General features: G+C 54.8%; 1 protein-coding gene and 1 non-coding gene across 2 annotated transcripts; one reads left to right on the top strand and one right to left on the bottom strand.

The window, feature by feature from the left end:
• Positions 1-4,201: 4,201 nt before the first annotated feature.
• On the bottom strand, positions 4,202-4,309 carry LOC142435198 (U6 spliceosomal RNA). Its single transcript, XR_012781303.1, has one exon. It is a non-coding gene; the product is annotated as a U6 spliceosomal RNA (small nuclear RNA).
• Positions 4,310-17,967: 13,658 nt separating this feature from the next.
• Positions 17,968-22,724, top strand: PDZD4 (PDZ domain containing 4). The gene is made up of 6 exons (XM_075539229.1): positions 17,968-18,221; positions 18,975-19,065; positions 19,812-19,910; positions 20,201-20,263; positions 20,434-20,535; positions 20,651-22,724. The coding sequence occupies exons 1-6, from the start codon at positions 18,151-18,153 to the stop codon at positions 22,406-22,408; spliced, it is 2,184 nt and encodes a 727-aa protein (XP_075395344.1). The 5' UTR covers positions 17,968-18,150; the 3' UTR covers positions 22,409-22,724.
• The last annotated feature ends 2,202 nt before the right edge of the window (positions 22,725-24,926 follow it).

The raw sequence follows: 24,926 nt of genomic DNA, 5'->3' as shown, positions 1-24,926 counted from the left end.
GTACACACACTCACATCCCTTTGGGATGTAACATTCTCAACCACTCCCGTCAACAGTGGGATGTATTTCTTCAGCCCTTAAATTTGGGCTTGGCTAGATGACTTGCTTTGTTCAATAGAACCGCTGCCATCGATTGGCTTCCTAGTGACCCAATAGGACAGAGTAGAACTGTTCTTTGGGGTTTCTGAGAGGAAATCTTTCAGGGAATACTCAGACACCACTTTGTCTTTCGCCATTCAGTGAGTGGGGGCTTGGATGACTGATTTTGTGGCATTAGCCCAATGCTTTGGTGTTGAGACAAGGATCCCACTGCCATCGAGTTGTTTCTGAATCATGGTGACGCTGTGGGGGGTTCCTGAGGCTGTTGATCTTCCCAAGTGCGGACAGCCTCATCTTTGCGCCGTGGAGCTGCTGGCAGGTTTGAATCACCTACTTTGTTGTTAGCAGCCCAATGCTTACAGGGCCGCGTCTTGAAATGCTTTCTGTAGGACCGGCCGTCTCTCTCGTGTACAGTGAGAACAGCTTTGCTTGCTGGAGGCGCCTCCTGGAGGAGAGATGAGCACGCCACCAGCAGCCTGCTTTCATCGGACAAGTGAATGGGGCCCTCTTTGACCATCCAGCCACAGCTACACTGTCAGACGGCTGCCAGAGGTCAGCTGAGTCCATCCTAAATGGTCGACCCAAAAAATGGCAAGTGAATAACTGGCTGCTGTTCTAAATGATTACACGTTGGGGATAGTTTATTACACACTGAAAGGTAGCTGATACAATGTAACTGAGGGATAACATCAGACAAATTGGAAGGGTCAAGGCCTTAAGGCCCTGGAAGGACAGAGGGACTGCCGTAGATGGCAGGAGATGTGGAGCCACAACAGCTATGGAGTATTTAGTAGTCTGCCTAACTTCCAAGTGTTGGCGATCATACCAAGTGGATGTAGCCATGAAGGGAAGGTGAGAGAACGGGGGTATGTGCGAACTGTTTCTATACAGCTCAGATTGGTTCAAAATAAAAACAATTCAGAAGGCTGATAGGAGAGGATGCCTATGCATTTCAGTCTCTACCCAATGACGGCGTCAGGGACTCTAGCTCATTTTCACTCGCTTTCCTCTTCCAGAGAGTGGCTGCGGTCAACGTTAGCAGTGGTGGCTGTGAGGAGATCCTAGCATTGCCAGGGGTGGCCTGTCGGGTGATTCGAGCCGAGGAGGTTAGGAGCAGGTTACACAGGATCTAGCACCCGCTGCTTGGGGTGGCATCTCACTGAGAAGGTGCACCCCTCTCCTCACGTCTCCCCAGGCAACCAGGCCTGAACCCCGGGTCCACTTCCCGACACCAGCGACCTGTAGCCAGTTCCGGTTTGATGAGAAACCTTTGAATAGAATAAAACAGAACCCTGGTTCGGCACACCATTCCTGCCTCCTGTCCTCCCCGCGTCAGATAACAGGGCTGCCTGCGAATGACAGAATGGGGATGGATTCCGTCACTGGCCACGGCGTGCAGCAATTTAATCAAGGGATCTTCTGCAGCCAGCTGTTCAGGGGCAGCAGCTCCCCGCGCTCCTGGGGGTCCAGTCCTCCAGCCATGGCCTCCCCTGCCCAGCGTGTCCCAGAAGAGGGGCTGGGCCTCGGACAGAGGGGACTCAGGGGCCCGTCCCCCAGGCTGGCCTCCCGGCGATTCACACAAAGGTGCCCGCGTGCCTGTGGGCGGGAGGCTGCGTGGAAGCGGCGGGAGGGGCGGAGGCCGAGCGGCTCCACCCGCGGGCCCCCCGGGCCGGCTGACTGCGCAGGCGGCTCGGTCCCGCCGGGCCGCCGGGGGTCGCGTGCGCCCGCCCGTCAGGCCCCGCCCCCGGCGCGCGCGTGCGCCCTGGCCGGCCCTTGCCAAGGCGCGCGCGTGCCCGGGCTCGGGCTGGAGCGGGATCGGAGACGGCGGCGACAGCGGCAACGGCGGCGGGTGAACGGCCGACGGTTCGGGGTGCAGGCGGCGGCGAGCGGAGCGGAGGCGCGGGCGGGCGGGCCTGGCGGGGGCCGCCGCTGCTGCCGCCCCCAAGCTCCTGCCGACTCCGGGCGGCCATGGGTGCGAGCCGCGGGCGGCCGCGGCGGGCCGGACGGGCGGGGAGGCGCGCGGCCCCCGGCCCTGACGGCCGCTGACGGCCCGCGCCCCCGCGCCGCCTGGCTGGCCCCGCGGGGCATGGCCGCCGGCCCGGGCGCCCGGGGCCCGCGCTTGGCCCGCTGACCGCCCGCCTGGACGCCGCCGGCACCATGGGGTGCAATATGTGCGTGGTGCAGAAGCCGGAGGAGCAGTACAAGGTGATGCTGCAGGTAGGGCCCGCGGGCGGGGGACGGAGGGGCGCCTCAGAGTGGCGGCAACCGGTGGGCGGTGGGCCGCCGGGGGTCGGGGACGCGACGGCACGGGCTTGCATTTCTCCCTTTTCGGGACCCTGGCCCGGACGCTAGCCCTTCCACTTCCCTGAGCGGGCTCAGGGACTACCCAGCCCAGGGTCTGGAGAGCAGGTGGCCGGGGGCTCTTTGGTGTCAGGGACACGGGACCCCGTGGCAGGCTTTTTTCCCCTGCGACCATTCCATCAAACGCTCAGAGGCTCCTTTGGTGGCGGAGTTCCCTCACTTTCTCGCGAGCGATTGGTGAAAGGCGATTCAGACCAGCCTCCGGGGTCTCGGTGGAAAGGGGAGGGTTGCTGGAGCCATGCCACCGGTGGGAAGGGATCCTGCCCTAGGGAGAGCAGGAGGTCAACTGGGCAAGGTCACTGCTAGGCCCCCACTCCCAGTGCCTAGACTTGGGAAAGGGGATCCCTGGCTTGCTATGCTCCATTCATGACCAGTGCCCCCGAGGCCCACTGTTACCCTCCACAGCTGAGGTGGGCTGGAGTTTTAGGAGGACTCATCCTATGAAATGAAGGGACAACAAAAGGGGAAAGCCATCAGCTGTCCCAGGTGACTAGGCTTCTGAAGTCACAGTGGGTTATCACAGTAAGAAGAACTTCCTCTGGCCCAGGGCAGTTGTCAGAGGGGAATGAAGCTCTTGTCCTGAAAGACCAACCTGACTCCTGCCTGGGTCCCCAACCTCCCTGTCTCTCCTTGGCTTATCTGTGCTCCTGAGGGACACCTTTCGAAGGCCAGACACGCCACCCAGACTGGTGCCTGGGGCTGCTTCTCCTCCTGGGTCCTGAGGTCTGTGTCTGTGCTCTGCCACCTCCTCTAAAGAACCCCCAAATCTCCATCCAAGCCAGGAGTTCCAGATCCCTTTATCTGATAAGCACTGAAAAAGAAAGCAAAACCAAATAAAACAACAAAAAAACCAACAACACCCCAGCAGCTTTATTGAGATAGAATTCACATACTATACAATGTATCCGCTTCAAGTGTACCATTTAGGTGGTTTATTCTGTTCACCCAGTCTGTAACTATCACCGCAGGCAATTTTAGAACTTTTCAGTACCTCTAAAAACACCTCCATCCTGGCTAGCAGTTGCTTGCCATTTCTTGCTAACATCTTGGAAATCCTAGACTGTCACAATCTTTCTCTATAGATTTGTCTCATCTACACATTCCTTATCAATGGAATCATATAATGTACTTAAAAATCTGGCTTTGTTCACTCTGCATCTTGTTTTCAAGGTCTACGCCTGTTGTAGCATGTACATAGACCACATTTCTCCATGGGTGCAGGCCCCGTTTTCTTGATTCAGTCATCTCTTGGTGGACACTTGGGCTGTCATGAATACTGCTGTGAACCTTCTTGTACCAGTTTTTGTTGTAGCACCTGCTTTGAAATGGTTTGTGGACTGTCCCTGGGAGGTCATGCCAGGTTCTCTGGGCCTTTCCCATTCCCACCAGCAAAGCCCTGGTTCCTAACTGCCTTCCAATAGTCATGCTAATGTGGGTGAAATGTCTTGTGGTTTCCATTGCCCAGGGAGCCCAGAGACTGAGCTTTGGAGTTGGTGTGAATGAGGCTCGGAGAACTAACTGGCTACTGAAGTCCCCCATTCCCCCTCCCGCCCCCACCTGTGAATGAATTTTTTGTTGTTGTTGTTCTTGAGTTCCTAGAGATATAGATGAGTTCTTGCTGCTAGTCCCTGGCCTGATGGGCCATTTGCAAATGTTTCCTTCCCATCCTGGGGGTTGACTTGCGCTTTTTTTGTGTGTGTGTGCTTTCATTAAAAAACCCTTTATATTCATCTCATGTCAGAAAAATATGGAACGCTTCACGAATTAGCGTGTCATTCCTTGCGCAGGGGCCATGCTAATCTTCTCTGTATCGTTCCAATTTTAGTATATGTGCTGCCATAGCGAGCACGACTTGCGCTTTTTTTTTTTATCGGCATCATTAGAATTTCAATGCAGACTGCTTTGTCTTTTGCTTGGTTGCTTGGGTTTCCACCAAATCCAATGTTTTTTTTGTTTTTTTACATTCTGTTTTCCTTCTAAGAATTACATGGATTTAGCTCGTGTACCATGGCTTCAGAAACTTCACAGAGGAGAATTTCATTATCTTTTCGTTCCATCTTTCCAAGAACTTTATGAAGCCCCCCCCTTGTATTTAGGTCTTTCGTGCAATTTATTTAATTTTTAATATGTGGTGTGAGGTAGGGCTTTCACATCATTCATTTACATGTGGACACCTACTTGTCCTAGTGCCATTTGTTGACAAGATTGCTGTTTCCCCATGGAATTGCCATGCCAGCCTTGTGGAAAATTAATTGACCAGAAATGTATGGATTCATTTCTGGCCCATGTTTGTCCTTTCTCTAGTACCAGACTGTCTGGATTACTGTGGCTTGCTACTAAATTGAAATGAATAAATATGAATTCTCAAACTGTTTTCTTCTTTTTCAAGATGGTTTTGATTATTCTGGCTCCCTTGAGTTTTCTGTATGAAATTTAGGATCACTTGTCAATGTCGGCTAAGAAGCCATATTGTGGTGAATTTATAGATCAATTCAGAGTAATTTTTAACCCCCCCCCCCCACTGTTCTGTTTTTTTTTTGTTAAATGGGGTCTTGTACTTCTTTGCTAAATCTATTGTGTTCAACAATTGTAAAAATCGATTCCTATTTTGCTCTACTTGGTACTATTATCAGTGGAATGGCAATACATAGCCCTTCTGGTGTAGTAGTTACATATTGGGCTGCTAACCTCAAGGTTAGCAGCTCGAAACCAACAGCCACTCATTGGGAGAAAGAGGAGGCTCTCTATTCCTGTACAGAGTTAGTCGCAGAAACTCACAGGGGCAGTTCTACCCTGTCCTGTAGGGTCGCTAAGGAGTCAGCTCCAACTCAATAGCTGGGTTTGTTAATTTGATTTTTATATCCATGGAATTGTTTTCTTCATTTCATTTTGTTTTGCTCATTGCCACTGTACAGGAATACAATTCCTTTTTATTTATTGCTCTCACATCCCACAGCTGTACTGAATTAATCTATTAGTCCCGGAACATTTTTTTTCTCTCGGTAGATTCCCTGGGGTGTTCTATATATATAGCATCATCCCATCTTCAAATAGACCCGGCGCTTTCTGTCTTCCTTCCCAATCTGAGGACCTTTTATGTAACTGTCCTGCCTGCTTTCACTGGCTGGAACCTCCAGTGTATGTTGACCCTCAGTAGCAAAAGTAGAATCCTTGTTTTGCTCCTGATCTTAGGAGAAAGTGCCTCTTCTGTCTCCGTTATGTGTGTTTGCTGTGGTTGTTTTTTTTTTTTAAATAGATTGCTTTGACCAGGCTGAGGAGGTTCCCTTCCACTCGTGGTTTGTGGAGTGTTCTTATGAAGGGTTGTTGGGTTTTGTCAAATGATTTTTCAGTTTTCATTGCGATGATCACATGGATTTTTCCTTTGTTTTACTGCATGGGGCATTGCAAGCATGTAAATGCAACTTGTCACAACCTTGCCTCCATTTTTGTTGCTTAAATGCCTAACCAAGTAGGCCTGATGGTAGGGGGCTTGGACAATCAGATGGCCCCTGGGAGTGGGGGTGCTGGCCCTGAGCCTTGCATTTTGGAAAAGAATTCCGCAGTGCAAAGCATCTTATCCAGAGCATTGAGCTACAACCACATTCCCACAACCCGGAGGGTGGCTCTCCTGTGTCCCTCCTTTCTGACACCATGACCCCTTGCCACATGGCTGATCCTGCCACAGATACTGAATTTGCCTCTCTGCCTTTCTCCTGTTAGACCCAAATCAAACCGACTGCCATCCAGTCTCAATTCTGACTCCTAACCATCTAGGTGGTGCCAACTCACAGTGACCCGACCCTCTAAAGCACTGCTCTTCTGAGTTTCTGGGACTGTGACTCTTGCCCCACCTTTCTCCTGCCACCCTAACTCCTAGCCACCTTCTAGAGGGTTCTCGGGCTGGCCATCTTTATGGGAGCCACCAGCTCACCTTTCTCCCACAGACAGGCTTGTAGGTTTGAACGACTGACCTTGTGGTTTGCTGCCCAGCAGTCTTCCTAATCTCAATAGCCTCTACCAACATCAAGATGCCCCTACTCCCGAAGGTTCTCAGCCAGTCCTCCCCAATGAAGGTGGTGTCTGGCCCAGTCATTTCAGCCTCTGTCCCGGTGCCTTGGGGACCCGGATGGGGAAACAATTGTCATGTATATCTCTGATGGCTGCTCGTCTGGGACTGGTCCCTGCACTTTGCATCTTGGTCCCAAAGTTTTAAATGTTCTTCCTTACATAAACCTCAGCATGCTTGTGGGCCTGTGCGACCCACTGACATAAATTCTAGAAGATTCAAGCTAAGCTCCACTAACAGAAACAGCTCAGGGAGGGGGTGCGGGGGAAGGCTGGGCAGTGAGGGGCAGAGAGAAGCTGACATGAGCTTGTTGAAGCCCCCTTGTACATGCAGTTAGTTGACCATAATAAGGCAAGTGCACTGCAACAAAGTGTTCACAACTAGAAACATGTGTACACACACACACACACACACACACACACGCTTGCGCATGCCAGGGAGAGAGGTGCTAGCCCAGTTGCTAAGTGGCTTCCGTTTCCTCATCTGTTCCCAAGACCCACTGGCATGGTGTTGGCTCAGCTTACCCCCATGGCTTCATCCTCATCTCCTCAGTGAGATGCTCAGCTGCCTCCGGGCCAGGGCCCCTTGGGTTCCTGGCTCGTTTTTTGTTTTGTTTTTTTAAATATTGCTATAAGCATTTTTATTGAATTGGTTTTTTTTGGGTCCTGGCTCGTTTTGATGCCATCCATTGCCCCTTAAATAGCAATTTCAAGAGAAACCACCATTACCGTAAATTGAGTCAGACTCCTGGCAACCCCGCCCGGCACTCATGGGCTCTCTGGGCAGCTGCAGATTTTGAACAGCTAGCACTTAACCACATTGCGGCAGGGTACCATTCATTGGTCATGTGAGGAAGGTGGTGGGTGGTGTATGTCTCAGGCACGGAGACTGATGTGATGTGTACGCTCAGGTTCAGTCCCAGGGGCAGGTGTAGCCTGTGTCACAGTAGGCTCTTGATGCCATAGGGGGACCATTGGCTCAGATGTCAGTGGTCCAGCCGTATCCAGCCTGCTGAGCTTCCTATGACAGAGCCTCAGGATACCCTGGCCGTCACCCAGAGGCCAATACCCTGAGTGCTTGTAGTTTCAGAGGCTCTAGGGGAAGGCTCTTCCATGTCTCTCCCAGTTCCTTTGGCTTGTGGCCACACCACTCCCATCTCCGCTTCCAGCCTCACATGATGTCCTCCTTCTGCTGTTCTACTTCAACTCCCCGTTCATTGAAAGACAATGGCCCTAGTTCAAACAAGGTGACACTCAAAGGCACAGGTGTTAGGACTTCCACATACTTTCTTGGGAGGACAGACTCTAGACCGAGACTCACTGCCATCAAGTCGATGCTGACTCAGTGACCCTATAGGACAGGGTAGACCTGGCCCCGGGAGTTTCCAAGACTGTAACTCTTTTATGGGAGGAGAAAACTTCTGTCTACCTTGGAGCTACTGGTGGTTTCAAACTGCTGACCTTCCAATCTGCAGTCCAGCACGTAACCACAACACCACCAGGACTCCTGGCTCAGAGATTCCAGAAAATGAAACTCAGTGCCATGGGGTTGCTTCTGATTCATGGGAACCCTATAGGACAGGGCAGAACTGCCCCTGTGGGTTTCTGAGACTGTCACTCTTTATAAGAGTCGAAAGCGACAGCCCAATGCATAACCACTATGCTACTAGGGTCCTCTCTAGACTGATTGCTTCGGGTCAGATACCACTGCTGGTGGCCCTAGGGAAGGGATCTGGTTACAGGGAATGGTCTAGGCCTTACCCAGCCCCCTCACACCAGACTTACCAGGGGCTGTAGCCCAAGCAGTGCTCCAGTGACACTGCTCCAGGGACACAGCACGCGTACTAACCATGCGGGCCCCCAAGCACTCCCACTACTGAACTGCTCGAAGGTGTCGGCTGCGACTGAGCACATTAGCCCTTCTCTGGGCCAGTTGCACATTGAAGGGCCTACTGCTGAGCCCCTGCTAGAATGACGGTCATTTGATGAGCTGAGAGTTGCAGTCATTTGATGAGCTGAGAGTCCTTGTTGTATACTGATTGTTAGGGACCGAACTGCAATCTCCAAGTGTTACCCCCAAATCACTGTCACTTTGGGAGAGAAGAATGTTCCTTGTACTGGAGAGATTTGAAGGACAGCGCCTCTACCACCTGATCAAACTGAGTGCCGCCCACCATGCTGCAGGCCCCACAGCCTGCTCACCTGTGCCTCCTGAGGTGACACAGGGGTGAGGGAAGAGACCTTGTCACCCGAGCAACATTCTAACTGAGCAGATCCCGATTCAGGAACATTCCACAGCACAGCTGCTACCAGCTCAGTGCCATGAGATGCACAGTTATGGATAAGTTGTTGCAGATTAGAGGAGACTGGCGAGATAGCAACCAAAGGATGAGCCTTGATTTAAACAAACCAACTGCAAAACTCTGCAGAAGACTTTTCATAGAAGGGAGTTTAAAAATGAGGGAATTGTATGTGAGGGGTTGCTGTCACTGGGAAATTTTGTGAGTACCATCTCCAAGTGGCGGCGCAGGGCAGGGCTGACAGCAGGCAGTCTGGGAATTTCTGGGGAAAAGACTGCATACAACCCCTGCCAGCGGTTTGTTTCCACATTCTTGTGTGTTGACATTGTTCAAACTCCAGCGTGGGGAGATGGGAATCGGGGCAATTCCTGGTGCAGCTCTTGTCTCCCCATTTGGAGGTCCAGTGCGTTGCTAAGGCCTCCAGTTGGAAACCACCGGCTGCCTGGAGCAAGAGAGACAGGGCTTTCTACTCCTGTAAAGAGATGCAGTCTGGAAACCCCACAGGGGCAGCTCTACCCTGTCCAATGGGTCCCTGAGTCAGAAGGGACATGCTGGTGGTGAGTTTGGGTTTGTGATATCAGTGGGGGCCCCACCACTTCCAGGATAGGTGCAGATGGGGCCTGAGGTTTCTCCAGCTGCTCCCTGTAAACGCTCCCCACATTACCTTGGACTCCCTCGCTCTCCTTCATTGCCTGCGAGGGTAGTGGGGTAGGCGATTCTGGAGGTCAGCCTATCTAGCCGGCCCCTGGTAGCCATGCCGCTGGCCCTGGCCAGCACATCAGAGCTCACAGCTGCGTCTGTGGGCCCCATGGGTGAGAAGTGGGATGAGAGGGGCCAGGGCACGTTCCCAACCTGCTTCACGCTCACCTTCCGGGACAGGGCCTCCCACTCCCAATCCCTGCCCCACGCGGCCTCCTGCCGGGGAGTATCTGGACTTGGAAGCAGCCACCACAAGGCAAGACTCCCAGCTGCCTGGGTCAGAGCAGGGAACCAGGGCAGCCAGCCTGTGTACACTGCTGCAGCAGCCACCGCGCGTGCTCTTTGTCTGGGACTCCACAGCCGGGGGCGGTCCCGGCACTGCCAGCCCCGCCCCTGCCGGGCCCCCGCCTCCTCACGCAACTTGATACTGTGCGATCACCACAGATTGCGCCTGCGCCCGCCGCCTGAGCCCCTGGCCGCTTCTCTCCTCCTCACGTCTCCGTCATCCTCCCACCTTGGTGGGTGAAACCTTTCCTTCTATTCACCCTCTAATCATCAGCATGACTGTAACCTGCCCCCCATCCCACCCCACTCCTGCCCAGCCAGCCTCCTTGTGCCCCTAGCTCTACCTCCACCCAGCCTTGAAAGCTCCGTCAGCCCTACACTCTACTACCCTGAAGTCCTTGTGGCCCTGGGATGTAATGAGGTCCCCTGCTAGGTGTTAGGGAGCCCAGGGCTCTAGTGGGCTAGGCACTGAGCTGATCAGAAGGTCAGTTGTTGAACCTTACCAGCCGCTTTTGCTCAGGGGAAGGAGGAGAACACCTGCTCCGCAAATAGTTCCAGTCGCAGAAACCCACCAGGGCAGTTCTACTCTGCTCAAGAGCAGCGCTTCTCAACCTTCCTCATGCCTGCAACCCTTTCATACAGTTCCTCATTTTGTGGGACCCCCCCCCCAACCATGACATTATTTTCTAGGCTACTTCATCACTGTCATTTTGCTACTGTTATGAATCGGTCGACCCCTGTGAAAGGGTCGCTCGACACCCCCCCCCCAAGGGGTCACAACCCAGGTTGAGAAACACTGCTCTAGAGGGTGACAGTGAGGCAGTGCGGGGTAGTAGTAGGTTGGGGACTTCACATTGGAGGTGAAATTTACATTGAATGAGCACTTAGACTTTCTGCCCACCCTCACCCCCACCCCAGACCTTGAGCCCTGGACCTACAGAGGCACCCAGGCCTCCCTCCCTGCTTGTGTCCCTCCTGTGATTGTCTCCCTTCTTGCAAGAAGACCCCTGGAACTGGGGAGGCCTGTTGCGGACCTCTCCTGGGGTAGCTATGTCACCTAGCTCCCGGGAGCCTGAGTTGATTCCAGGATCTCTGCACACACGGAGAATCTGGGGTGATGGGTGTGGTGGCTCCCAGGGTGGGGGAAGACCCCAGTTCCCTGAGCTCTGATGCTGTCTGGGGTCTGGGACAGTCAGTGCCCCTTCAGACACCCCATCCTCTCCCACTCTGGCATGGCCCGAGAGCAGGGATGGCCCTCCCACAGCCTGCCAGCACCTGTGTCCTGGGGTCCCCTGGGGCAGGGCCAGGCCACTGGGCACATGTTCCAAAATGGCAAGAAGTCTGTCATCAAAGGACAGCTACTGTCTGATGCCACCTCTGGGAAATGCCCCTGGAAATGGCAGAATGTAATGAGGATGACAGTGTTCCGTACCTAGACAGAGGAGGTGACCAAACAGCTTTGTGAACAGACTGAACATCGGGAATTTGTGCCCTTTAATGGCTCCTGAAAGAGCCTAGAAGGGGACTCGGGCCAAGGTGCAAACGAGCTAGCCCCAAATGGACCTTGTGTTAGGCTGACTTGCCCAGGGATGGGATTTAGTGAGGGTTAATGCTACAGTCCTGAGCTTAGGCCCCCATAGCCCTCTTGAGACCGATATAGATGATATGCTAGGGGGCAAGTAGAGTTACACTGCAAGGTAGCTCACAAGGTAGTAGGGCCGGGAGGATGGCTGGTTTCAGAGTGTCTGACCAGCAGTGTGTGCAGAGAGAGGCAGCCTGTAGGCACAGCTGGGTGACAAGGGATGACGGGGTGAACACAGACACGGGGAGTCACTGGGAACCGGGGACAGGGACACAGCATGTGTCCTTCAGTGGGATGGCCTTCAGATGTGTGAAGTGTTGGCATATGGAAGATAAATGGGATTTCTTCTAGAGGGTTCTTAAAGGAGGCAGATTTGTGCTTGGTGAGGGAAGCCCTTTTAAATGGATGAGTTTTGTGCTTTCAGCTTGGTCAACAAGTCCTGAAGTCCTGGCACTAGAAGCAGAGTGGATTTCTTCTGGATGGTTCCAAAGAAGGCGGGCATGCACTCAGTTGAGGAAGCACTTGAGTGATGAGTGTCTCTGCTCTGTTTCCAGCGTGCTCCGGGGCCTCAGCATATGGAGAGCCTGCCTCAGCTAACTGGCCACCCTGGGTCTGTTCTCCCCTCCTAACTGAAGCCACTGGATTGGTGGGCCTGGCCAGTCCCTTCTCAGTCCTCTGACCTTCTCTGGGGCTGTTGCAGGTCAGAAAGCAGGCGGAGGTGTGTGACTGGGTGCCTCATGTATGACGTTTTTCCAAGAGGTGACAAGGGCTTTGATGTTTGCTCCCGGCAGTGGGATGGCTTGGGCCACATGTGCTTATACAGGAGTGTGTGACTTATATGCTGTGGGTAGACAGCGCCTGGAAGGGTGATCATGTGGGCGAGTTCTGTCTGGCTGCTGAAGATTTGGTCTGAGGACTAGAGTTCCCCTCCTCCGCTTCCTGTTTACTGGTCTCAGCTCTTTGGGTGACAACAGGTGACCTGTGGCACTTTCCTGGGTGACTGAGTGTCAGCACAAGGCAGGGGCAAGGAGCAAGTGTGAGGGGAGGGAGAGCAGAGAGGTGTGGGGACAGCCCTGGTTCAGGGGACATAAGGATCATCTCTACCCAGACCCACGTTTCACGCCCTCCCTGTACTCACACAAGTCTTTACCCCACTGACCTTCTGGCCAGGCAGAGACCTTGGTGCTCTCACTCTCTGCCGAGAGCCTGGGCCAAGAGGCCGTCCAGAGGCTGACGACCATGGCAGTGGCTCTTACAGTAGGGTGGGGCAGGCAGGCAGCCAGCCTACCACGTTTTCCTCCTCAAGTATTCGCCCATAGGCCTCTCCCTCCCAGTAAGGTGGCACTATTTGCAGCATACCAAAAGGTCAGGCTTCTGTCTCATTTGGCATCAAGTGTGCCTGCTTCCACTGCAGATGCACGGCTCCGTGATCCCCACCACCTTGAGCCCCACACTCCAGTCAATGACTGGGTTGGTGGCACCTGGCGGACACGCTCATCCATGTTGCATCAAGGGCCCCGACTGAGGCAGCACCTCTGACCATCTTCATTGTGTTCATTGCTTGCCTGAGTAGCCTTTGCCCCTTTCCTGTCAAGCCATTGTCTTTGCTTATATAAGGACCCAAACTTCACTGCCATCAAGCCTTCACTGAGTCTGCGCACTGGAGGGCTCTCTCCTTTCCCGGAGTCAGTGTCTGCTGCTGTATGAAAGTTTGCTTGCTTCTGTTCTGCTTCCATTTCTGTCGGCAGTCGCTCTTCTCCAGCCCGGCATGCTAGGAGTCTCGCTTCTCCAAATTGGCCTGCCTGCTCTGTGTAAGGTGAGGTCTTTAATGGAATGGCTGCTGGAAGCGGGGTGGGGGTGCATGCTGTGAGGAGGGGTTTGTGGTTGCTTTTTCTGGGGGATGCAGGCTTGGGAGAATGCAAGTGTGGAGGAGAAACAGGCCTGGTTTTGAACAAGTTGAGCATAACGTTGCCTTTGGACCTCAGCGTGCTAACTGCCCACCCTCATCACCTTCTGAAGATGGTGTGCTTCCCTCTTGGCCTGGTAACACCAGGGGCCCAATAGCGGCCTTCCTTGTCTCTTCCCCGTGGGTCTACCTACACCTTGTCAGTAGCCATGACCCCTGGGGACTCAGTTGGCCCTACCCGCCTCCTGCAGGCACTGCATCCAGAAAGGCCATGATAACGAGAATGGGGAAAGCACAGGCTGCCCTGTACCCACAGACCAGCATTCTGATTTTAGCTGCTGGGTCTGTACATGTACCCATCCCCCTCTGACATCCAGCCCACCCTGCGCAAACCCCACTGCCTGGGCCCAGTTTCCATAGCAACACTACTACAGTGTGATTCCAGCGAGAGGGAGAAAGACGAGCCTGTGGTTCTCCTGTCACCTGAGCATTACCCCCCCCAGCCCCCCCGGTGTGCCTGAGGCCTCCCTGGTGGCAGCAACCCTACTTCAACTGGCTGCTTCCTCCACAGCCACCCCAGGACAGCTCTGAGCTGATAGAGAAGGGCAGTGGGGGTGGGGAGAGGTGGGAGTGGGAATGAGATACACAGTTCAAAACCAAAAGTCAGGATTGGGGATGGGGGGGATCTGTGCTGTGAATCTTCCCCCTGTAGTTGTGTGGAGCTGGGACTGCCACTTGGGCACGGTAGCTGGCCTCCCCCTCGGCAAAAAGGCACAATGAAACAGTTTCGCAGTTTGAGAACCAGGCCTTTGGAGTATTTATTGTCTTGATTTTTTAAAAATCATTTTACTGGGGGCTTGTACAACTCTTATGACAATCCATCCATCCATTGTGTGAAGCACATTTGTCCATTTGTCCTCATCATTCTCAAAACATTTGCTTCTCCTTGAGCCCTTGGTCTCAGCTCCTCAATTGTCACGATTTGTGATAAAACTTCTTTCATTGCATGTTTAACAAAACGAAATCTTCATCATGGCTGCAGTTAGCCCAGAATTTTTCCCAGCTTGACACTGGTGGCACTGTGAGGGTGCAGGTCAAAGCCGTGGTTTGTGCGGCATTTCCGCAGAAATGTGTTATTTTTCAGAACACTCTCCCTGTAGGGAATGAGTCCCTGGCCTTGGGGGTGGGCGGTAGGGTGGGGCCAGGATCACAGTTTGTGGAGGCACGAAAGGTCAGTTAGTCCACAGAGACAATGCGCTACCTCCTACTTGGGTGAGCAAAGACCGGGGTCGTAAAAGCCCGAGAACAGCCATCTAGGATGCAGCCACGAGTCTCTCGCAGTCTGCAGTCAAGAAGAGTAAGGGAAATTGAGGGAAGTCACATGGAAACTGTTAGTCTAATGAATGGAAGGACCCTGCGAACATGGGTCTCCACATCCCTGAAACCAAAAGAACTAGGTGGTGCCCGGCTCCCACTACCAGCTGCTCTGAAAGGGAACTCTTAGAAGGTCCTGGAGACAGTGGGAGAAAAGTTTCGTTTAGAACTCAAAATCATAAAAGAGAACCAGTTTGCTAGTCAGAGACTGGTAGAACCCCCAAGACTCGGGCCTTCAACCACCCTTCAGGCCCGAAGCTGAACTCACTCCCATGGATCCCTTTTCAAGCAAACAATACACACAGGTCTATCAGGGGAACAGTGAGACTGAGAGGCAGAATAAGCAACCTTTTGAGGCGAAATGGGAGTTTTCCCGCAGTGACAAAGGTTGGAAGTGTTAGGAAAGGAGGAATGGAAACACAAGGAGGACTTGGGAAGCGAGGGCACATTGAGGGGATTGCAGTGGATGAGTTGAAACAGAATGTGGATGAAGCATTGAATGTCAGTAAATCTGCTGATCTGCTCTGACAACCTTCACCCAAATCACATGGAAAAGCGTGTGTGCGTGTGCGCGCGCGCTCCCTGTATGTAGTTATAACGGCAACAATTCCTTTTGGTGAGCCCAGCCTTTGTTTGTTTGTTTGCTTTTATAAGTCATTTTACTGGGAGCTCTTATCACAATCCTGACATACATCAAATGGATCAAGCACGTCTGTACATATGTTACCATCATCGTTTTCAAAGCATTTTCTTTCTTTATTTTATTGGGGGCTCTTACAGCTCTTGCCACCATCCATACATATATCCCTGTGTCAAACACAGCTGTAGATATGTTGCCATCATCCTTTTCAAAACATTTTCTTTCTCCTTGAGCCCTTGCTATCAGCTCCTCCTTTTCCCTTCCCTCCCCCCACCCTCCTACCCTCATGACCCCTAGATAACTTATAAATAATTATTGTTTTCATGTTTCACACTGTCCACTGTCTCCCGTCACCCATTTTTTCTGGAGTCCCTCCCCGGAGGGTGGGGGCAGGTGGTGGTGGTGATGACACCTCGATCATCATTGCACCCGTGAGTTTTGAGCCTTTTAATACATCTGATCCCAGCTGTCATGACGACCCGGGCACATGGGCGCTCCCATTCACGTGGTGTTCTCTGCATGTGCTGCAAGTACATGCTGTTGAGTTGGTTGTTTCTTGTGTGTCTGTAACTGCTAATTTCGCCAATTGCTCTGGTCTTTTACCTACAGTGTGTTGGTTAAGTGGTATTGGTGTGTGAACTTGTTACCTTGTTTTAAGTAGCATTCTTTGTATCTAAATTCTAATACCCATTGCAATGGCTACACAGAACTCATAGGCAAAATTCATGCTTAAAGGCTTTATGAAGGAAGCTGCTAGGGAGAAAGGTTCCGGATACAGTGTTTATCAGGCCATGTTCCAGAGTTTCCGGTCTTAGGATAAACGCCTGCAGAGGCGCACCACTGTGCTGTTAGCCTCAACGGGAAGGCACTCAGCTCCATTTCCGTGGGTCAGCACGTCCAGCAGCAACCGGAAGGCACTCAGCTTTCCTTGCTCTGTGGGTTGGAAAGCCCACCGCCTGGCTCTGATGCTGCTCCTCCGACAGTCTAGCTGTCATCTGGATCCAGGAGATTCATTGTGTGGGGATCCTGGGTCCAGGGGACCTATTTTATACTCAGCAGGACAGAAATCCAGGGAATCCTGTTTGCAGTGACTTGCAGGTGAACCCTATCAGTATCTTCCTCCACCTTCCTCCCAGACCCATGCTAGGAACGGTCACACGGTCGGCGTTTGAGGCTTTGCCTACAAGTTGTTGTTGTTCTTGTTAGGTGCCATCAAATCAGTTCTGACCCATAGCGACCTTATGCACAACAGAATGAAGCGCCTCTCTACCCTGCACCATCACCATGGTTCCTGTGCCTGAGCCCAGAGCTGCAGCCACCGTGTCCATCCATCCCCTTGAGGGCCCGCCTCTCTTTCACTGCCCCTCCACTGTACCAAGCAGCATGTCTTTCTCCAGGGACGAGTCTCTCCTGACAACATGGCCAAAGTACATGAGACTCTGGCCCCCCCATCCTGGCCTCTAAGGAGCACTCTGGCTGCACTTCTTCCAAGACAGATGGGTTTGTCCTTTCAGCAGTTCATGCTACTTTCAATCTTCTTCTCCAGCACCGCAATTCAAATGCGTCAATTCTTCACCCTTCCTTATTCCAATTCCAACTTTCAATGTCCAACTTTCGCATACTTATGAGAACATTGAAAAAACCCTGGCTCGGGTCAGCTGCCCCTTAATCCTCACCGTCACCTCCTTGCTTTTCAATCCTCTGAAGAGACCTTGTGCAAAACATTTACCAGTTACAACTCATCTTTTGCTCTCCAGACTGCTGCTTCCATGAGCACTGATTGTGGACCCAAGCCAAAGTCCTTGACCCCTTCAACCTTTTCTCTGCTTATCTTGATGTTACCTCTTGGTCTGGCTGTGAGGGTTTTGTTCTTCTTGACACTGAGTTGTAAAACAAAGGGAAGGTGAACTTATGTTAGCTAGAATACCCACATTAAATAATTTAGTACTCATACATCTGTGTCAATATTTTCTTTTGAAATAAAGCAGCTCTTACAGGTTAAGGAGGAAAAAAATCAAAATTCCATCACTGATAGTACTGTCTTGGGCAATAATTTTGTCGTTAGTGTTCATATAATGTAGGACTCTACATGTAAACCATTCACAATCATATTGTCACCTGTGCACATGACTAAAGATTCTGGGAGGAGGTCCGTGTGTGTGTGTGTGTGTGTGTGTGTGTATGTGTGTGTGTGTGGCGGTTGGAGTGGTACACAGAAACCCGAAGCAGCCCCACCCAACTAGTTCTCATCCCCTCGAGCTGTCTGCCATATTTCCCCACCTACCTCCAGCTGGACCACACCCCCTCAGGTCCATTCTGTGACTTCCACAGATCAATGTGTTCCCATATTTTTCCACCGTGACTCAGTCTCCTCCCCTCTCAGCCTATGTCTGAGCCCTAGTGGCTGTCACCGGTCATGGTTTGGAGGGCCACGCACTGGGGAAGTGAGGCCTAGGGAAGACGAGGCTAAGGAGATGTCTCCTGGCACGAAAGCCCCTGGCAGTCGTCAAAAGTGCGGACACAGTCACTCTGTGCTGGTCCTGGCAGCCAGCTTGGCAGAATGGAGCCTCACCCTGGCTGTGGGCTGCGTAGTGGAGCTTGTGGCTCTGGACTGGAGCTTGTGGGCAGGCTTGTTACTGGCGTTTCTTGGCTGCAGGTCAACGGGAAGGAGCTCTCCAAGCTGTCCCAGGAGCAAACCCTGGGGGCGTTGCGCTCCTCCAAAGAGCCCCTGGTCATCCAGGTGCTGCGCCGCAGCCCTCGCCTCCGAGGGGACAGCTCCTGCCACGACCTGCAGCTGGTGGACAGCGGCACACAGACGGACATCACCTTTCAGCACATCATGGCGCTGGGCAAGCTACGCCCGCCCACCCCGCCAATGGTCATCCTGGAGCCGTACGTCCTTTCCGAGCTGTGAGTTGCCCTCAGGAGGGCCCCGGGTCCTGCCTCCAGGGGGCATGACCCCAGGGAAGCTGGCCCCATGCCACCCAGGCCTGGTCCCAGCTCACCCCTCAGTGGCCTGCAGCCCCTCCTCGGCCTCTTCCCAAAGTTCCGGCCCCCAACCAGTGATGGAGACAGAACTGAGGGGAGGCTGACATATCGGTCCCCATTGTATCTACCCCCAGGGCCAAGGGCGAACCGTCCTGGGACCTGGCTACCGGGACCGCCAGGCCGAGGTCACCAGCTTCTCCTCCTTCATTCTTCTCCACTGCCGCCCTATCGCCTTCCGCGCCACCAGCATCCCCCTCTGAATCCTCTCGCATCCTTGTCTGTCCCATCCTAAATCTCTCTGACTTCTTTCTTGGGCGTGAGCCCGTCTTCGGACCGGCTGCCGGGCCATGGGCCAGGACCCTCCTCAGCAGGGAGGTAGGCCGCGGGGCAGCAGGCAGACGGCCAGCAGCCCCTCGTGGCCTCAGGCCAGAGAGCAGCTTTGGTGGTCTAGGGAGTCCCACTCTGGTTTGGGCCTGGAAAACTCCTGGGGGCATTGCATGGTGGGAGGAGCCAGGGCTCTGTGTGGACCCTCACGTGCCTGTTCGAACATCCCCGGGCTCCCGCGTGGGTGCAAGTAGTTCAGAGGAGCAGCTTGTAAGCAAGCAGCCAGGGGCCTATTGCGTCGGGAGTGGCGAGCTAGGGCCCCCATTGCCTGACCACCATTCTCCTGGGCAGCCCTCCCATCAGCCATGAGTATTACGACCCTGCGGAGTTCATGGAGGGCAGCCAGCAGGAGGCCGACCGGCTGGACGAGTTGGAGTATGAGGTGAGTGAGCAGTCTCTGAGCCAGCCAGGTCAGTGTCTGCAGCTATGCGTACAGTTAGCAGCTGCCTCAGGGGCTGTTAGAAGGGCCGCAGGGGTCTAAGCACAGTCTTTGTAAGTTTGGGCGGGCGTGTACGCGTGCGTCTTAGGCAAGGGAGAACATTCAATATCCTTTGAGGGCCCACCTTCAAGGCTTGAGGAGCTGGTCCAGGGAGACTAGAGAAACAAATTCATAGACACTCATGTGTATAAGAAAGAGCTTTATATACAAGAGCAATTATATATTAAGAAAACATCCCAGCCCGGTCCAGCTCAAGTCCCTAAGTCCGATATTAGCCCATATGTCCAATACCAGTCTATAAAGTCATTGAGACTCATGCAGCCATGCAATAATGCCGAATGCAGGAAGATCACAGGCCGGTGGGTGGAAAGTCTTGTGGATGCAGTGGTGGTAGAAGCATCTCAGTGCTGGCAGGGGTCTCCACGTGACTCCTCCAGCCCCAGGGCTCTGGCTCTACCAGAGCGGCTCCATGTGGCTTGTCAACAGCAATGTGTAGCGAGAAAGGATGCAGAGAGAGTGTGTCCGCCTCCAGTGAGCTATTTATCTCCATCTCACCTCCAAATGAGGTCATCAGGCTGCAACTTGATGGACAGGATAGACTCCAACCCTTCACAAGTGGACAGGAGATCAGCTGGAGACTGTTGAGAGGAGGGGCCGGGGGCTCAGTGCTTCTTCCCACCCTTCGGCAGGAGGTGGAGCTATATAAGACCAGCCACCGGGACAAGTTGGGCCTGATGGTGTGCTACCGCACAGACGACGAAGAGGACCTGGGCATCTACGTTGGAGAGGTAGAGGGAAGGGCTTCCTCTTGTGGGGTCCACCGCCAGGTGAAGTTCTGCTTAAGTACCCTAGGTGGGGCCCAGCCAACACCTTCTCAGAAGGAGCCATGAGCTGCCTGTCCTGCTCCTGCTCCCTGGTATTTAACAAGTGTCTGGTGTCCCATCCACCTCCCCACCCCCCACCCCGAGGAAGCAGAGTTTCCTAGCGACCTTACACACTCTCACTAACGCATCAAGTGCACATCCTGTGCCCCAAGTTGGGGAGAGGCAAATATCCAGAGGGCTGTGTGTGCCTGCAGGTCAATCCCGACAGCATCGCTGCCAAGGACGGCCGAATCCGAGAGGGTGACCGTATCATCCAGGTGAGGAAGCCCCACAACCCTGGCCTCCCAGAAGCCTAGTCCTGCAAGGTTACCCGCCCTTTGTTCCAGGCTTTGCTTTCCACTGCTCTCTGCCCTCCAGCCCCTCCCTTCCTGTGTGAGCCACGTGGCTCTGGGTGGCAGCTTTGCTCATTGCACCCACCCCCCTGCAGATTAACGGTGTGGCTGTGCAGAATCGGGAGGAGGCTGTGGCCGTCTTGAGCCAGGAGGAGAACACCAATATCTCCCTGCTGCTGGCCCGGCCTGAGAGCGAGGTGTGTGGGCGCCCCCACTGGGGTGGTCAGGGTGGGACCCTCTGCATGCTATGGGACTGGGGTGCAGCTGGGAGGGCCAGGAAGCAGTGGCGAAGACCCCCGGCTATCTCTACAGTTGACGAAGCGTTGGAAGGACAGTGACCGGGATGACTTCTTGGATGACTTTGGCTCAGAGAACGATGGAGAGTCCCGGGCCTCAAAGCTGAAATCACCCCCTGCCCAGGCCGTGAGTCGGAGTGAGGGTGAGAGGGAGCCAGGGGCCTCTGCCGGGCCTGACCCTGGACCGGCTGAGGAGAGGACCAACGAGCCCATCTCTCTGCCTCAGCTGGCCAATGAGGAGGAAAAGGTGGCCCCAACTGGGGGCCCAGGCCTGAGCAACAGCCAGGAGCTGGATAGTGGGGTGGGCCGGACTGATGAGAGCACGCGCAACGAGGAGAGCTCTGAGCATGACCTCCTGGGCGACGAGCCCCCCAGCGTCATCAACACCCCTGGCACCCTGCGCAAGTTTGGTCTCCAGGGGGACGCCCTGCAGAGCCGGGACTTCCACTTCAGCATGGACTCTCTGCTGGCCGAGGGTGCTGGACTGGGTGCCAGGGACGTCCCAGGCCTCACCGACGAGGAGTGTGAGCGCTACCGGGAGCTGCTGGAGATCAGGGGCCACCTGGAGAATGGCAACCCACTGGGACTGCTCTTCCCACGCGCTTCTGTGGGGCCCAGTGCCCTGGACGTCAATCGCAATGAAAGCCTTGGCCACGAGGTGGCCATGCTGGAGGAGGAGCTGCGGCACCTGGAGTTCAAGTGCCGCAACATTCTGCGGGCCCAGAAGATGCAGCAGCTGCGGGAACGCTGCATGAAGGCCTGGCTGCTGGAGGAGGAGGGACTGTATGCACTGGGGGCCAGCGAGCCCCCGAAGCATGAGCTTTCTGACATCTCTGAGCTGCCCGAGAAGTCGGACCGGGACAGCACCAGCGCCTACAACACCGGGGAGAGCTGTCGCAGCACGCCTCTACTCACTGAGCCGCTGCCAGAGAGTCCCCTGCGCCGCCCCACCTCCTCCAGCAACTCCAACCTGAACCGGACTGTGGCCAGTGCACCTGGCCCCACCCCATCAAAGGCGGCTGCCCCTCAAGGGAGTCCCGCCAAGTTCCGCTCCCTGTCCCGTGATGCCACCGAGGTGGGCCGGAGACAGCATTCAGAGGAGCGGGTTCGCCGCAGCCCCAAGAGTGGGGCTACCCTGGAGCGGGTGGGCCCTGAGGGCAGCCCCTACCTTTCCCGGCGACCCCGTGCCCAGGGCCAGGAGGGCGAGCATTTCCACTGTGGCACACTGTCCTCTGCTCGGGGTCTAGGGGAGCTGGCTCAGGGTCCCCTGACCTTGGCAGGCAGCCCGCGGGTGCCCACTGTGGCCCCGGGCTCCGAAGCTCCTCGTATGGAGTGGAAGGTGAAGGTGCGTAGTGATGGGACCCGCTACGTGGCCAAGCGGCCGGTGCGTGACCGGCTCTTGAAGGCCCGTGCTCTGAAGATTCGTGAGGAACGTAGTGGCATGACGACAGATGACGATGCGGTGAGTGAGATGAAGATGGGCCGCTACTGGAGCAAGGAGGAGCGGAAGCAGCACCTGATCCGAGCCCGCGAGCAGCGCAAGCGGCGCGAGCTCATGATGCAGAGCCGCCTGGAGTGCCTGCGGGAGCAGCAGGGCGGCGATGGCAAGGCTGAGCTCAACATCATTGCTCTCAGCCACCGCAAGAGCCTGAAGAAGCGGAACAAGAAGATCCTCGACAACTGGATCACCATCCAGGAAATGCTGGCCCATGGGGCACGCTCTGCTGACGGCAAGCGGGTCTACAACCCTCTGCTGTCTGTCACCACTGTCTGAGCTCATCGCCAGCGTCGCCGCAGACCCTTCTAGCAGCTGGTGTGTGCGACAGAGGGCCACATGCACCTGAGGGCACCTCTGCGCACAACATGTTGGGACATGCAGCTGCAAAGGAAGCTGTGCAGGACTGTTGGGCCAAGCGGCCGCCCCACCCCTAGGAGCCTTGGTGATTGGTAGACAGAGTGCCCTGAGTTTTGTGGTTTCCTGCCCTTTCTGTGCTTGCTGATAGTTGTTTTGTTTTGTGGACTTGTTCTGGGGGCTGGCCACCTGACCAAGTGTGGCCCCCCCCAGTGAGGCTGGGAAGAAGTTCGGGAGGGAAGGGGAGGAAAGGGGAGGGCCGGGGGGAGGGGAGGAGTGGGGGAAAGGTGGTCTGTGTAAGCTGCTAGGAACGGGCTCCCTCTGCTGGCGGCTAAGACCACAGATTACCTGGTCCTGCGGGACCAGAAGCCTGAGGCTGAGGAGCTGAATGAGACAGCAGAGTGTGAGGGGCACAAGGACCCTCATCACAGAAGGGGACATGGCTGGGCAGGCCAGGCCAGCTTTGTGCCATATGTGCAATGAGACCTGGCCTCGGGGACCCTTGAGGCTCTTCTGGCTTAGAGATTCTGATTGGCATTGCCCCACCTGCACCACCAGAATAAAGCGAGCTGCCTTTTAATTCGGTCAAATCTTGTCCTCTTGTGGTCATTGTCTTATGGCTGGCTGAGGGCCGCACTGTCCGAGTGAGGCACAACACTGCTCCCGTGTGCAGGTCCAGGGAGGTGACAGACACCAGGACATGGAGGGCCATGGGAAGGTCACAGCTTCTCTTGGTAGTTGAAGCCATAGGCAGTGTGGCATGAGAGCACAGATATGGTGCATGGCCCCAGGACGAAGCTGAAGGCCGCCTAGGCCAAGGGCTGGCCTCCAGGAACACCAGGGCCACTGCGTGTGTGCAAAGCTAAGGCCTGTTCTCACTGGGTCCTCACTTCAGGAGCAGGGGAAAAATGGAGTCCAACTCTACATGTTGAAGAGGCTGGAGCTGGGGGCAGGGGGTCAGGTATCCAGGTCAGAAACTACTTTTTATATCTAGGGAGTTTGCAGACACAGGCCATGTGCTCAGAGCCAATCTGAATGAGCCAGGAGGGGTCTGGTCAGCTGTGGGTGCTGGGGGCATAGGTCCCGAATAGGCTTGAAACACCAGTGGCCCTTCAGGCCCTCCAGGGAAGGCCAACGATGGCAGAGGCTGAGTCTGGAGGTGAAGTTGTCGTCCCCCCCCCCCACATGAGACCTGGCAGCAGCTGAGGGGGGATTGGGAAGGGGGAGGCAAAGGCTAGCTGTGCCTGTACTTTCCCTTCTGGAGCTGCTGGGGACACCCTCTGACAGCACCCCGCTTTCTCTGCCACAGCCAGGCTGGGAACCAGGAGTCCCTTGGACATGAAAAGCATGTGGCGGGAACCAGTGCTATAGCTTGCAGTAGCAGCAGGGTGGCACCAGGAGGGCTGGCCGCACTTGGCTTGCAGGCCATCAACAGTGGCTCTAAGGCCGGACCCCTCTCCCCTGGGAGGGGGCGGGGGGGTTGAGGACAGGGCCAGAACCCAAAAGAACAGCCCTGGCAGGCAGTTGCCTTGTGCTTGCCGTGCTCACCAGTTGCCCACAGCCTGCACTGGCGGCCGCCTCCTTGACACCAAGCGGGTACTTGTTAGCACCAATAGTGGCCCCGAGCACCTACCTCTGCTCTTCATACGAGATTTGGCCTGGTAAGTGGTTGGTCCCTCAGCCCAAGTCTCTACTGTACCATCCAGCCAAGCCAGCCACCCCACTCCCCCATCTCTTTGAGGTGGATCCCTCACCTGTCCTGCCAGGGGCTCTCTACCCTGGAACCAGTGGTCTCATAACCTCCTGGGATCTCAAGGCCCTGCGGCTGCTGGTGTCCTGCTGTATTGGGTGCTTAGAAGCTCCCCAGCCATCAGAACTGTAACTGTCTCACAACACAAGTTTAAGTTTTACCCTGATCAGTGGCCCTGGGGAAGCCAGGGCAGCTTTTATGATAACTCAATTCTCTGGGCCCAGACCACACTCCTGAAGGCTGTCACAGAAAGGGAGGAGAGCAATTCCATGGAGCCCAACCCAAACTACCACCCATGAGGCCTGGGTCCCATGGGATATCACCTCCATGCGGGGCTCGGAGGCAAGAGGTTCTAAAGATTCTGTCCTCTCCACATTCCAGGGTGGGGAGATCCCCACTTGGGCCAGTCTGGAGTGCAGGGAGAAGGGGGCTGTACAGTGTGGCTCCAGCTGGCTGCTAGACAGATGGCTTAACACAATGGTGGTCAACCCCCCACCCCCACTGATCCAGAGAGTCATGAACAAGGAAAACTGGGGTGCTGGGCCTCAGAGCACCCAACATAGCCCAAGCTGTCTGGACGTGCATGTGTCATCTTAGAGCGCCCCAAGGGACTTTTGGGTCTGGACCAGTCCTCCCACCTGCTTCCCAAGCCCTGGGCAGAGGGCTCTTTTGTAGACTGGCCGTAGGAGG

This window comes from Tenrec ecaudatus, chromosome X (assembly GCF_050624435.1).
Source record: "Tenrec ecaudatus isolate mTenEca1 chromosome X, mTenEca1.hap1, whole genome shotgun sequence".
In the NCBI taxonomy this organism is placed as follows: domain Eukaryota; kingdom Metazoa; phylum Chordata; class Mammalia; order Afrosoricida; family Tenrecidae; genus Tenrec; species Tenrec ecaudatus.
The sequence above is the reverse complement of the archived record's forward strand: the minus strand, read 5'-3'. Positions and strand labels throughout refer to the sequence as shown.